Source organism: Silene latifolia, chromosome 3 (genome assembly GCF_048544455.1).
Source record: "Silene latifolia isolate original U9 population chromosome 3, ASM4854445v1, whole genome shotgun sequence".
Lineage (NCBI taxonomy): Eukaryota > Viridiplantae > Streptophyta > Magnoliopsida > Caryophyllales > Caryophyllaceae > Silene > Silene latifolia.
The window spans coordinates 11,515,526-11,529,020 of record NC_133528.1 but is presented as its reverse complement, the minus strand read 5'-3'; the positions used below and the strand labels follow the sequence as shown (position 1 = coordinate 11,529,020).

The 13,495-nt window shown below is 38.7% G+C and overlaps 1 protein-coding gene and 1 pseudogene across 1 annotated transcript; one reads left to right on the top strand and one right to left on the bottom strand.

The window, feature by feature from the left end:
• Positions 1 to 214: 214 nt before the first annotated feature.
• LOC141648667 (small ribosomal subunit protein mL103 (rPPR7)-like) lies at positions 215 to 1,572 on the top strand (annotated as a pseudogene).
• Positions 1,573 to 8,437: 6,865 nt separating this feature from the next.
• On the bottom strand, positions 8,438 to 9,115 carry LOC141648666 (F-box protein At4g22390-like). The gene has a single exon (XM_074457391.1). The coding sequence runs from the start codon at positions 9,113 to 9,115 to the stop codon at positions 8,438 to 8,440; it is 678 nt and encodes a 225-aa protein (XP_074313492.1).
• Between the last annotated feature and the right edge of the window lie 4,380 nt (positions 9,116 to 13,495).

Sequence of the window (13,495 nt, the reverse complement as noted above, 5' to 3'; positions counted from 1 at the left end):
CGAATCAAACAAGATCCCACATGAATATATTTCCACTTACGTATCGAGAGAAAATCGAAATTGAATACACAATTGTGAATAGTGTACAAAAGTGAAATAGGTAGAGTGGAGTTGAATGGAGGAAGTACTAGGATTTGTGATCATTTATTTACTCTAAAACCCTACTCTAAACCCTGTTTGATCAGACGACACCATGAAAAACCTGTCATGATCACCCATCTCTCGCTGCCTTCTCCGCCACCTGTCCACCACCGCAACAACCACCACAACCGCACGAATAACAATTCAGGAAGCAAAACAAAAGCTCCCAAACCCAGCTAAAGCCTTTCAGATCCACGCCTCTGTTACCAACCCCTTCATTTATCCACTATCCTCTGGCAAAGCTCAACAACTCACTGCCCAACGCCTCGCCAAAGCGCATCGTATTGACGACATTGAAACCCTAATTGAATCCCTAAAAAACGACCCGAAAATCACCCAAGAACCCTATTTATGTAACCTGATTCGATGTTATGGTAAAGCTGGTATGTTTGATCATGCGATTAAGTTGTTTGATCAAATGGAGGAACTGGGTACTCGTCGATCTTATTTATGTTTCAACGCTTTGCTTGCTGCAGGGAATGATTCTCGGGTTTTCGATCGTGTTCCCCAGTTGTTTGATGAAATGCCTGAGAGATACGGGTTTTATCCGGATCAAGTTTCTTATGGGATTTTGATCCGGTTGTATTGTGAGAAGGGGGAGCCTGAAATGGGGTTGAAAATTATTGAGGAAATGGAGGAGAAGGGGGTTACGGTTGGAGTGTCGATGTTTACGACTGTGGTTGATGCCTATTATAAGAAAGGGGAAGTGGACGAAGGCGAAAGAGTTTCCCGGCTTGGAATGTTAAGATTCGTGATGCTCATGAGGGTGAGCCTGAGGGAGTGAAGAGATTGTTTGCGAAAATGAAAGTGGCCGGGTTGAAGCCGAATATGATTAGTTACAATTACTTGTTGGCTTGTTATTGTAGGAATGATAGGTTAGATGAGGCTATGGAGGTTTATGAGGAGGACATAGAGAAACGTGGGCTGACACCCAAAGGAGCTATTTTTACGACATTGATATCGTATTTGTGTAAGATAGAGGAGTATGGGAAGGGGTATGATGTGTTCAATAGGAGTGTATTTCATAATAAGGTTCTCGATTTTGAGATTTTGAAGGTTTTGGTGGAAGGCTTGGTTAAGAAGAAGATGATGATGGAGGCAAAGGATTTGATTCTCACTGTCAAGAAGCAGTGTCCACATAGTTTTGTGAATGCTTGGAACAAGGTTGAGCTTGAACTTGGTTTGGTCAACGACGAGGGTTCGGCCCATGGCGATGTTCCTGCAGTGTAACTCAAGTTTCTACTGGTTATTCATCAACACAATTCAAGTGTTGGATCAGTTTACTCCTTTTGTTTGCATCGTCGAGTTTTATGAATTCGGGCTTTTATTTTCCTGAAGTTCAGCAGAAAAATAAGTGTAAATGTCTGATGTCTCTGCCATCAATTTATATAAGACAATGTAATAACTTTATGAGACCGTCTCAATAATCAATTATTTACGGTTTTTTTATTTAGTAAAAAAAATCGTCTCACACTGGATTAAATTAATTTAAATTACGTAATTCAAACTATCACAATAATATTATTATGTAACAATCATTTTACCAGGTTGTTTTACGTTTGAGACCTATGTACTACCGTCTGCAGAAAAAGGGCTCCATTGAGCATTCATCTTAATATAATCATTATTCTGTGTTTATATATTGCAAACAATTGTCAATAATAATTGCTAAAATTCACAACTCAATAAAGTTCAACAAAATCTTATTGACCATCATCAACATCGTCCTCCTCCTCGTGTTATTTGGATGATGAACGAATCAGTTGACCTCGGGGAAAGTTTAACATGCTTTCCTTGCATATATAAGCAAAAGAAAACAAATTTCTATGAAGACCTTCACCGCTGAATCCTGTCTCAGTGAATCGTTTATCTCTAAGGTTGTACCAAAAATATTTGCCATAATAGTTTGGTATACACAATAGTTCATGTAATGATCCTTTGCGGTAAGCAATAGGGTGGCAAATGCCTTGGGGCCCATGCCCAAGACTCGTCAACTTAACCCAAGACTCTTTAACACCATATTCCTTCATAACCCATAAATTATATTTATATGTGGAATTATAACATGAAAGACTTAATTGGCCATCAAGCAAACCTAGGTGATAGCGAGCTGATTTGGAACCGATTTCACCTAAAAGAATATCAGACAGGGGCACATCATTAGACCATCGTTCAGCCTTGATATCAAAACAACCAGTTCTCGTCAAACGACTATAACAATCTTCGAATGTCATGACAAGCAAATGGTTTTGTAAAAGGACGGGATTCCGAATGAATTCAGTTGTGGGCTTTTCAGACTCTACTATTTTCCACGAATTAGTTCTCAAACTGTAGATGATGACTTCCCTTAGAGTATAATCCCTATTTGGAGTATTGCATTGCCGAATCCGGACAATTTTGAAATCATCATTATTGAATTCATCTGAAAAGTGACACATCCCATATTGTACATGGTCGTACCAATCGACTGCATACTCCGTAGGGATTATTCGGTATATAAGGGTAGTTGGGTTGAGCAAGATTAGAGAGTTAGGTCGGATTTGTCCGTACCCAATCAAGAGATGAGATTCACAATAAGCGACCATCATCGCTACGGGCGCATACAATTGTGACGGTATAGGGTAAGGGCAAACCATAGGAGGAGAGTTTAGAGAGTCCAGTTCATATACACAAAAAGTTTTGGCCTCGTCGCCTGGGAGGATTAAAAGGCGATGATTGGCCTTGGAAAATAATGCATTGAATTCAGGAGACGAAATCTCGGTTAGAAAAGACTTGGAAACGCTTTTGAAGCGAAAAAGAGATTTAGCGGGTAATTTGGGAAGTATACATGATAATATTAATTCCATGGGAAGGGTTTTCAAACCTAAACCCATTGGAATGAAGCGTAGATTTGCTTATGAAATTATGATAGTTGGGATTAGGGCAAAATTAATAAGACATGAAGAAGCCGACCTATTGGTTATACCTTCCTTTTAAATAAACACAAGTCACGGTTTAAGGAATGTGTGAATGCTCATCTCGCAACTTTTTTTTTTTTAAAAAAAAAATAGTGTTAATTTACGAAACTAATTAGCGAAACACAAAAATTTTTATAGAGACGGACAGACGGTTTCTCAATAGTCTTATTAAGAGACCTCTCACATGATGAGATAAGGGAGTTATTTAATTTATATTTTCCAACAATCACAATATTACCATATTGTTAATGCTATTATTACAATTGATGGGGCATATTCTGCACCCTCTGACCAAGTCAACATATTGAGCAAGGTCAGAGATATCCACAGCAAGTCAACGGCTTAGACAGCCTAAACCGACGCAGCCTGTCGGCCTGCCTCTCGTGCCTCGGCTAGGACACCCTGTCCGCCGGGGCACACATCCGCGAACTCATATCCAAGACCCCTCGGCGGCGAGTCAACAGGGCCCGCCGGCCTGCCATGGGTCCCCCGGCCGAGGGTAGCTCAGTCTTTCCACCTGCTAGCCACTTGGCCACTTGGCCACTACGTGACAAAAGGTGAAAGTCTATAAATACTCCTCAACTATCATTGAGGAAAGGATCCACAATTTAACCTAAGAATCACTATTCATCTGGTAATATCTTCCTTATCTCTCTACAATACGCGCTTTACTAAGTACCAACAACTTACCTCTCTAAGTTACTGACTTGAGCGTCGGAGTGAGTTCGCTCGGCCCAAAGCCGAGCCCTCAGTTTGTTCATCGTTTCAGGAGACCGCAAGGAGGATTCAACCAAGGACGTCATTCTACAAGCACGGGTGGTGACAAATAACTGCTCTGGAATTACACCCGGAACAACAATAATAAAATATTCTTTATAATGTTTCCCACTAAATTTAGTGTGAGACGGTTTCTCAGGAGACCTATCGCTGGTCATTTCTGGTTGTGGATCAGTTTGTCATTTTCGGTCATGTTATATTTAGGCCGGGTGGAACCGGATAGGGACAACTTTTGGGTTCGAATCTGTTCGAGATTGTTTTATTGTACTGTACGTTTTGAGATCGTTTCAGTTTTATTAGATTTCGAACTTTAGAGGTACAAACCTTTACCAGTAATTAAGCCTTACGCGGATTGCTTGTATTTGTCAACTTTCATGAATACGTTGAGACAATTAGAAAGGTGGTAGACATGAGATCAGAAATAACCGTCACAAAATCAGCTGACACAACGCCTACTGCAATGCCAAATGCCTAGGTGGATGACTGGATTCTGTGTACAAAAATGACTTGGTCGCCCTCCAACGGCTTTGAAACAGGGATGGCATGGATAATAGGCCTCGCTCACAGCATTCATCGTAACATAATACTCAAAGATCACACTTATATAGTTATGTCGCACACACGAAATCAGAAAAACAAAATAAAATAAAATGTACCTCTAAATTTCAAAATTTAGAGGTACATTTTTTTGTTCTTGTAAACTTCAACACAATCATCGTAATTATCCTTTTGTTATTTGAATGATGAACGAATCGGTTGACCTCCAGGTAAATTTAAGACGCTTCTCTTGCATAAATAAGGGAAAGGAAAAAACCTAGTATCAAGGCCAAGATGACCCTCGTATCCCATCTCATTAAATTGTTTATCTTTAAGGTTGTACCAACCGTATCTGTTATTAGTTGGTATACATAATATTTCATGTGACGATCCCTTGCGGTAACCAATAGGTGGTAAACCCCTTGGTTAGTAACGCTCATCAATTTTTTTTTTTTGGAAAATGAGGACAATTATATTAAACAAAGACAGGAGAGTTCAATACAAATTAAGGGGGAGGGTCCGGGGATAAAGGGGTACAAATGTTTGCAAGATCCAAATTATACAAGGATAAAATAAAAGGGGGTACAACATCCCAGCTAAGAGTACCGCCACTGGAGCTTGAGTCATGCAAGGCGAACTTAGAGATGCCATCCGCCACATGATTCGTTGATCGCTTCTCATAGATAATGGTCGTTGAAGGTGAGACTTTTAAAAGTTCCCTGCACTCCAAAATGATATTAGTAAAGGGTCCACATGGAGCCGAATTACCCAAGATCGCATTCACCGCAAGAGTACAATCAGAACTTATAATGAAGTTCCCAACATTGGAAGCAGCAAAAATAATACCATTCCTTATCGCAATGAGCTCGGAGACGAAGGGGTTAGGGGATAAAATTCTAGAGGACCAACCATAAATCCAAACACCTAAAGAGGAACGAGAAACACACGCAAGACCGGCAAGGGAGGAGGAAGGACAGAAAGCCGCATCGACGTTGATCTTAGACCAACAAGGCGGGGGAGGGGCCCAACGGTTTGGGTAAAAAGGGGTGACAGGAGCTGGGCAAGGGGACAAGGGGCTGGCAAGTGGCGGGGTCAGGTTTGGCGTGTTGTGGGGGACGAAGGAGGGTGTACAGGTGCTGATGGTTTGGGCAGCGGTCCATTGGGAGGCAAGGAAAGAAGAGTGGTTGATCCAATTAGTGTCAAAGGGAGGGTTAGCACCAGAGAAGACAAAGTCGTTGCGCCTGAGCCAGAGGCGCCAAGTGAGAAAGGAGAAAAGAGTAATCCAAGATTTATTAGTGGAGGTGCGGTTTGTTTTTATCCGTGGTTTGAAGGGGGGAGTAGAAATCGAGGGGAGGGTGAAGTTGTCCCGCACAAAGTGGGCATGAGCGCAATCGCGGAGAATGTGAAGAGAAGATTCATCAGTCGATGGGTTAGAGCAGGCTATGCATTGAGGAGAGGGAATGACAGATCTTTTGTACAAGGTGAGGTTATGTGGGAGTTTGTCCCACCAGGAAAGCCAAAGGAAGAGCTTGATGCGGGGTTGGGAGGGGATGTCCCAAAGCCAGGTCAGGTCAGAAGGGGGCAACGGGTTGTCCGGGTCACCTAAGATGAGGTTATAGGAAGTACCAATGGAGAACTTATTCTTGGAGGCAAGGGACGAAGTAATGAGGTCAGGAAGGGGGTTCGAAGGGAGGGGGATAGAGAGAATAGTTTGGATGAAGGAAGGGGGGAGGTTATAGTCAAGAGCGTCAAGGTCCCAATTTCCATTAGTGATGATTTTTGACAGGAGGTCAGTGTCAGAAGAGGGGGAGAGGGGTCCGTGAAGACAGTTTCTTAAAGGTCCAAGGGGGGACCAATTGTCATACCAAAGGCGGATGGTGGAGCCATCGCCTATGGACCAAGTGAGGGAGGGTTGGAGGAAGGACCAACCATTAACAATGCCTTTCCAGATATGTGAGCCACGCCTAAAGGAGGGTTGGGTAGGATTAGTGTGAAGATATTTGCTATGCAAAGCAATGGAGGCGGAGTTGCCTTTGAGGCAGAAGATTTTCCAGGCAAGCTTGGTAGAATAGGCATCATTTAAAGGTCGGGCTCTTTTAATTCCTAGCCCTCCATTAGCTTGAGATTTCGTTACTAGGTCCCAGTTAGTGAGATGGAGTTTACGAGAGGTGAGGCTGGACCAAAGGAAGGATCTATTGATTTTATCGATGAGAGAAGAGATAGAAGAGGGGAGGTGGAGACATTGCATGAGGTGGGAGGGGATGGAATTGAGAGTGGATTTGATGAGGCAGAGTCTTGCAGGGCGAGAGAGGAAACGAGTCTTCCAATTGGCAAGTTTTGCATTAATCTGGTCAATGATTGGCTGAAGATCGGTTTTGTTAGGTTTGCGGGGGAGGAGGGGGAAACCAAGATAAGTTCCAAGGTTGGAGGCTTTCTTAATGCCAAGAGAATCTTCGAAGAGGGAGATGTTGTGGGGGGACGTCTTCTTAGAGAAGAAGAGTCGGCTCTTTGAAGTATTGATTTTTTGGCCCGAAGACGAACAAAATTGGAGAAGAACATCCTGTAGGGCACACAGGTTGTTTTCGGAAGCCCGTCCAAAGAGGAAAATGTCATCAGCGAAGAGAAGGTGGGAGAAGGTGGCTCCCCCTTTTCCAAGAGGGAAAGGAGTCAAACTAGAGTGTTAATAGATGTATAGTGCTCATTATGGCTATATAACTTGATAAAAAAAATACTCTAAATTAACTGGAATCTGAAAAAATGTGACCCAATCCAGACGCTTGCAATCCCGAATGACTAGAACATGAAATGACTCACCAATAACCCAATTAATCTGTTTGCCTATACTAACTCTTTTTCTTTAAAAACATTTAACAACGGCTGTTTTTATTACGATTCCGTGTCTATCCTACAACGGTTTGTAACCGTTGTCGATGCTGTTATCTGGCGTAGTTTAGCCGATTGGTGACAACCTATACTATAACGCCGATCTTTTGACTATTACGTTAAAGAAATATTTTGGGTAAATCCGGAGTTAGTTATGTTGTTAGTAAGTTGGTTAGTTTGATAATGAGTCAATTATTAACCTTTTATAATCTATATAAGAGCTACCTTAATCAAAGGTAAACAAATGATCGGAACTGAGGGAGAAAAATGACGGAGATCATACATACTACTCCGAATGATTTAACAAAAACTAGCATTGTCGAGCTTAAAGTTTGGGGAAGCAAAGGCAAGAAATTCATCACTAGTCTCCAAAAACTTAATGAATTCCTCCTCGAAGAACATCCACGCTTCAAACCCGTCACCGTGTTCATCTATATAATCCGTCAACACAATCGCATTCCTTAGTATTTTATCTAATATTCCATCAATTGGGACTATCCATTTAGGCTTACCAAACCCAAAATCCACGTCACCGAACCCGGCTGCATTACACCATGAAGTTAGACCGTAGACGTTCTTACCCTTACACTCAAATATTGCTTGCATGAAATTTTGCCTGTATGTTTCCTTAGCTTCTTCTCTTTTTTCGCCTCGATATTCCGAAACAATATCCTTCATTTTGGATATTGTTTCGTGTATCTTGGGACTCGAACCACCATGTCAGAGAAACCATCTCAATCAAAAGTTTAAGCTGATGGTTGGAGTCCCAAGATCGGTTTTATACTTGTAAACAAAGTACTTCTTTGATCACAATTTGTGACAAAAATTCCTGTTGCATTGTGGTAGTCACTAGTTGTGGTTGATGTTTTGTCTGTAGAAATATAAAGAGGCTCGGAGAGTTGTCGAAGAATCACGATTTAAAGCTCAGCACCGAGTTAAAATAAACTAGTCCTCTGCCACCATGTTGGCTTAGCAGCTACATCAAGCAGATCGCGCACTGCAATGGCAAGTTCAGAAGTGACCTGTTCGCACTCAGTGCGCCTCATTCACAGCATTCATCTTACTATTACACGCATGAGGTAAACAAAAAACAAATAAAAAATGTTGCAAACAGATAATCAATAATAACAATTGGTAAAATTTCACAACTCAAAACCATAGTCAATATATTTATATTTATCTTCATCATCGTCCTTCTCGTGTTCTTTGGACATCGAATGAATTGGTTGACCTCCGGGAAAGTTTAAAAGGGTTTCCTTGTGTATATAAGCAAAACATAGGCGAGCACCCTCGACTCCTGTCTCAATCAATTGTTTCTCTCTAAGATTATACCATAAATATTTGCCATAATAGTTTGGTAAACACAATAGTTCATGTGATGATCCTTTGCGGTATGCAATAGGGTGGTAAACAAAGCGTTGGGGCCCTTGCACAGGGAGGCTCGTCAACTTAAACCAAGACTCTTTAACACCGTATTCCTTCATAACCCATATACTATTAGTCCACTTGTTCACATCGTAACATGTTAAACACAAACAGCCATCCAGCACGCATAGGCGATAGTCATCATGATATCGATCTGGGTTGGGACCAATTTCATCCAAAAGAGTATCAGACCAGAGCACATCATTAGACCATCGTTCAGCCTTTATATCAAAACAACCAATTCTCGTCAAACGACGATGACGATCCTCGAATGTCATGACAAGCAAATGGTTTTGTACTAGGACGGGATTCCGAATAAATTCAGTTATGGGCTTTTCAGACCCTATTAGTTTCCACGAATTACTTTTCAAACTGTAGACGATGACTTCCCTCATAGTATTATCCGTATTTGAATCATAGTATTGGCGGAACCTGACAATTTTGAAATCGTCATTATTGAATTCATCTAAACAGTGACACATCCCATATTCTACATGGCCGTCGCCAACATAAACGTTAGGGATTATACGAAAAATATGGGTCGTTGGGTTGACCAAGATGAGAGAGCTATCTCGGCTGTATCCGCACACAATCAAGAGGTGAGATTCGCAACAAGCGACAATCGTCGTGAAGGGCTTATGCCATGATGACGGACTAGGGCAAGGGAAAAGCGTGGGAGGAGAGCAAAAAGAGTCCAGTTCGTATATAAGAAAGGTCTGGTTCTTGCCTGGGAGAATTAAGAGGCCATGATTGGCCTCGGAAAACGAAGCATTGAATTTGGGGGACGAAATCTCGGTTAGAAACGACTTGGAAACGGACTTGAAGCGTAGGAGGGATTTAGCGGATAATTTGGGAAGTATACATGAGAATATAATTTCCATGGGAAGCGTAACTAGCGAAGATGGTTTAATGGGTTTGAAACTTACATCCATTGGAAACGGTAGATGTGCAGATACGTACACAAAGATGATGATAGTTGGAATTGGAATCTAATCTAGGGTATTATGTTTTATACAGTTATGAAATTAAGAAGCCGACATAAGGCTTTCCTATAATTATACGGACTATTTAATTTAACGAAAATCAACTTCCCCTTGTCCTAATATAACCAATTTTTTTAACACTAAAACTTGGGAGAGACGGTCTCTCACTAAGTTATTGAGAGACCAATATTTCGTACCCTTTTATTTGTATTTCGTACCCTTTTTTTGTTGATCGTGACATAGTAATTTCGTACCTATTTACATAATAAATGTACTCATTTAATCATTAATCATGATTTGTACCTATTTTATTATCTTTAGTACCACTTTTTCTTAAAATTGTACAATGATCTCTTAATAAAGCTTATTAAGAGACCGTCTCTCAGGAGACCTTTTAAAAAAATAAAGAAAATACAAACAAACAACAATTTCTCTCCGACAAGTGATTATGATGTTATAAAATTAGGCGCTTTATAAATATGAATTTTCATCGGATAGCTTTAAATTATCCTAGATATGAATCCTGTACGAAAATTTAACATTCGGCTCCTTAAAAAATACGAAATAATTATAAATACAATTTATGCTAAAAATCTCTTTTCTGTAAACCAAATTTTGTTTTGTTAATATGATTGGGAGAATGATGTAGTTTAAAAAGTATTTACTCAAATTTTTTAACTTTAGTTCTTGTTATATATATATATATATATATATATATATATATATATATATATATATATATATATATATATATATATATATATATATATATATATATATATATATATATATATATGGTGTAATTGCTATCCATTTATACAAACTAACAAATTAAGTTGTCAATTAGCCATATAATACGGAATCTCAAACTTTAATAACGACAATAATTTTCGTTTACACCTTATATCCAACCCCTTCAAATCCAGGATCTTATCATTTTATACAAATATATAAGATTCGGTCAAAAAGAATATTATTAAAATAATTTATTAAAATTATCTCCAAAGATATCGCCCAAATGAACTTGAAGAAATTAGGAATAGTCTTTCAATCACTTTCATACTTTTATTTTATATTCCACCAAAATTTACGTATAATAAATGATAAAATATTTATCAAATTTAGTAAGATTTCTCACTCAAAATTCAATTTGATGGTACAAGGTTCATCAGATAAATGCCGAGGTTTGTTATTAAGTTTCACCCCCACTTTAATATGGTATCTTTATAAACTCATCGCCTCATTATATATTATTACACTGTATTATTTGTAAGATTTTTACAATTAAATGGGCAGAAAGTAGAATAGATAGCCCGGAATAATACGGCAAAAACATGTTGCAAGTGTTCCTTTTTCTTAGTTAAATTAACGTTTATTGGTCGTAAAATATTCAAATTCTTAAATGCTATATGTATGTAATATTTATTATTTACATGGCTAATTTTTTGAAAACAAAAACCTAGACGGGGCAAAACTCCGTATAATAGGGTGTAAATTAGACTAATTTTTGAAGCGCAAATTCCTATGACCATCGTATGCGCAACAATAAAAAAAAGTGACCTTTTATTTATGGTAAAGTGGTTGCTATTTATCACATAATGGTCACTTTTGGTAAAAACCAAAAAAACACGGGTACAACCGTCATACTCAAAAATTGTTGTTTCTTAAAGGAAAAAAACAAAGATGGAATAAAACAATTTTTTTTAACCTTATCGTTTTAACAACATTTAATAATTATTTTTATATTTTTGTGAGTATCCTATTACTCGATACATGGTACATGGTACATGGTAAGAAAATAAAACCAGGGCGATAGCAATGAAGAGATTATAAGGAGCTTCTTAAATATTGAGCTACAAAATAAGGAGCTCCTTATATGAAAGTATGAAACCGTAAGAAACCAGTTTCATGTTATGAAAAGGAGAGAAGAGAGGACCACATAAAAAGTATGAAACTTTTACTATTGAAAAAAAAATAAGAAGTTCCATAACTAATATTGTGTGTTGATGTGTCAATAAAAAAGTTTAGTATGACAACCGAATATTTAAATATATTATAAAAGGGCATAAATAGAAAATAGTTTAAAAATAACATTTGTCTATATACAACTTATATACTGATATGTGATGAGACGAGAATAAAAGTGCGTAGTGTTTGGGTGGTACCTAGCTAGCAGAAAAATTGTTTTGTTTGGGTTTTGATTCATTTCTTTTATCACAAAATCTCATTGAAGACGGCACGTATCCGTCACTTTGGAGTGACGGATACCATTTCCTCTCACAAATGACCCAAATAGAGGAGAGAGGGATGCACATGGAGGTGCCCCCACCTTGTCCCCCCTATTTGTTTTGTGAGTGGTATTACCCGTCACTTGCTCCGACCCGTATTCAGCAAGACTCTTTGTTCTTTTATTTTGACATATATACGGATAATATATAGGAGTAATATTTCATCCGTTTTTATATGATGTACCCATTTGTTAAATATATGAGTAAAATATTTTAATAAAATGGGTAGATGAAAATGGAGAAAGTATTATGCAACTTATCTTTATCTTTGGTTGTCCCGTGTACTAATATCAATTTGTGATAGACAAGTTAGGTCCTACGGAAGTTCTTAGATCCTACAGGAGGACCATTGTGTGGTCCTCCCTAACTAATAAGAAGCTTTCATCTCCAATTAAAAGATATAAATATAATGGTAAAAATAAGAAAAGTATTAGCACGAAGACTTATTATTGACTAGGGAGGATACATTAACAGTCTTGCTGAAGAATATATATATTCGGGTTCGGTTTGAATGAATGAATTAGGTCATGTTATATTAGATAAGATATATTACTCCAGTAGGTCTCATGAGAGACCGTCTCCCACTAATTTAGTGGGAGACATAATAGGGAAAAAAGAAATTTAGTGGGTCCCTCACTCCAATCATGTGAGAGGTCTCTCAATAACGCTATTGAGAGACTGTCTCTCCGAAGTTTTTGTGGGATTACTCATATAGTCATATTAGCTCGAATCAGGTTATTTTGTTTCTTAAACATATTTAATGTATTGTTGTCATGTCATTTTAGATACCCGTGCACTCAAAAATAATTTAAAGGAAAAAAAAGTCTTTTGCAGAATCAAATATTTACAAGGGAGTATTTAATAATTAATCATTTATTTTTGAAATAGTTAATATGAAGTGTGTATTAAAAATTGTCAATTGAACCGTTAAGAACACTTGATCTGATTTACCTACGGGCTCAGCTTGAATAAAATCAAATGTGGATGTACAAGACGCGGGGGGATTGTTGAGGCAAGATGGGGAAGGATAGTCGAAGGACGGGCGTAGGATATGGATTGCAGATTGGTGGTTAGTTTGTGGGGGGGGGGGGGGGGGAAGGGCGTTGATATAAGGTTGAGAGGAACGTCGTCGTAGTTTGAGGTGTTGAGTTGGGTCACCACTATGGTGGAGGGTGTGCTGGTGGGTCTCAGGGTAGTCGGTCAGAGATGAACGCTGCTTCTAGACGTCCAGGCGATGATGGGTGAGAGAGAGGGTGGAGAAGTGAGAGGAGAATAGAGGAAGAGGAGTAATATGACCCAAAAAGTATGTGTACAATAATGAGTAAAATTAAGTGTATACTAGTTTTAAACCCGTGCAAAATTGCACGGGTATGTATTTGGGCCGATATTAATGTTTTTTGATGTTTTTTTTTTTTGCATTTCTATTATACTTATCTAGTTGGTCTAAATCAGCGATCTACATAATTAATGTTTAAACTTGTTACAAATACGTGTTCACATGCAA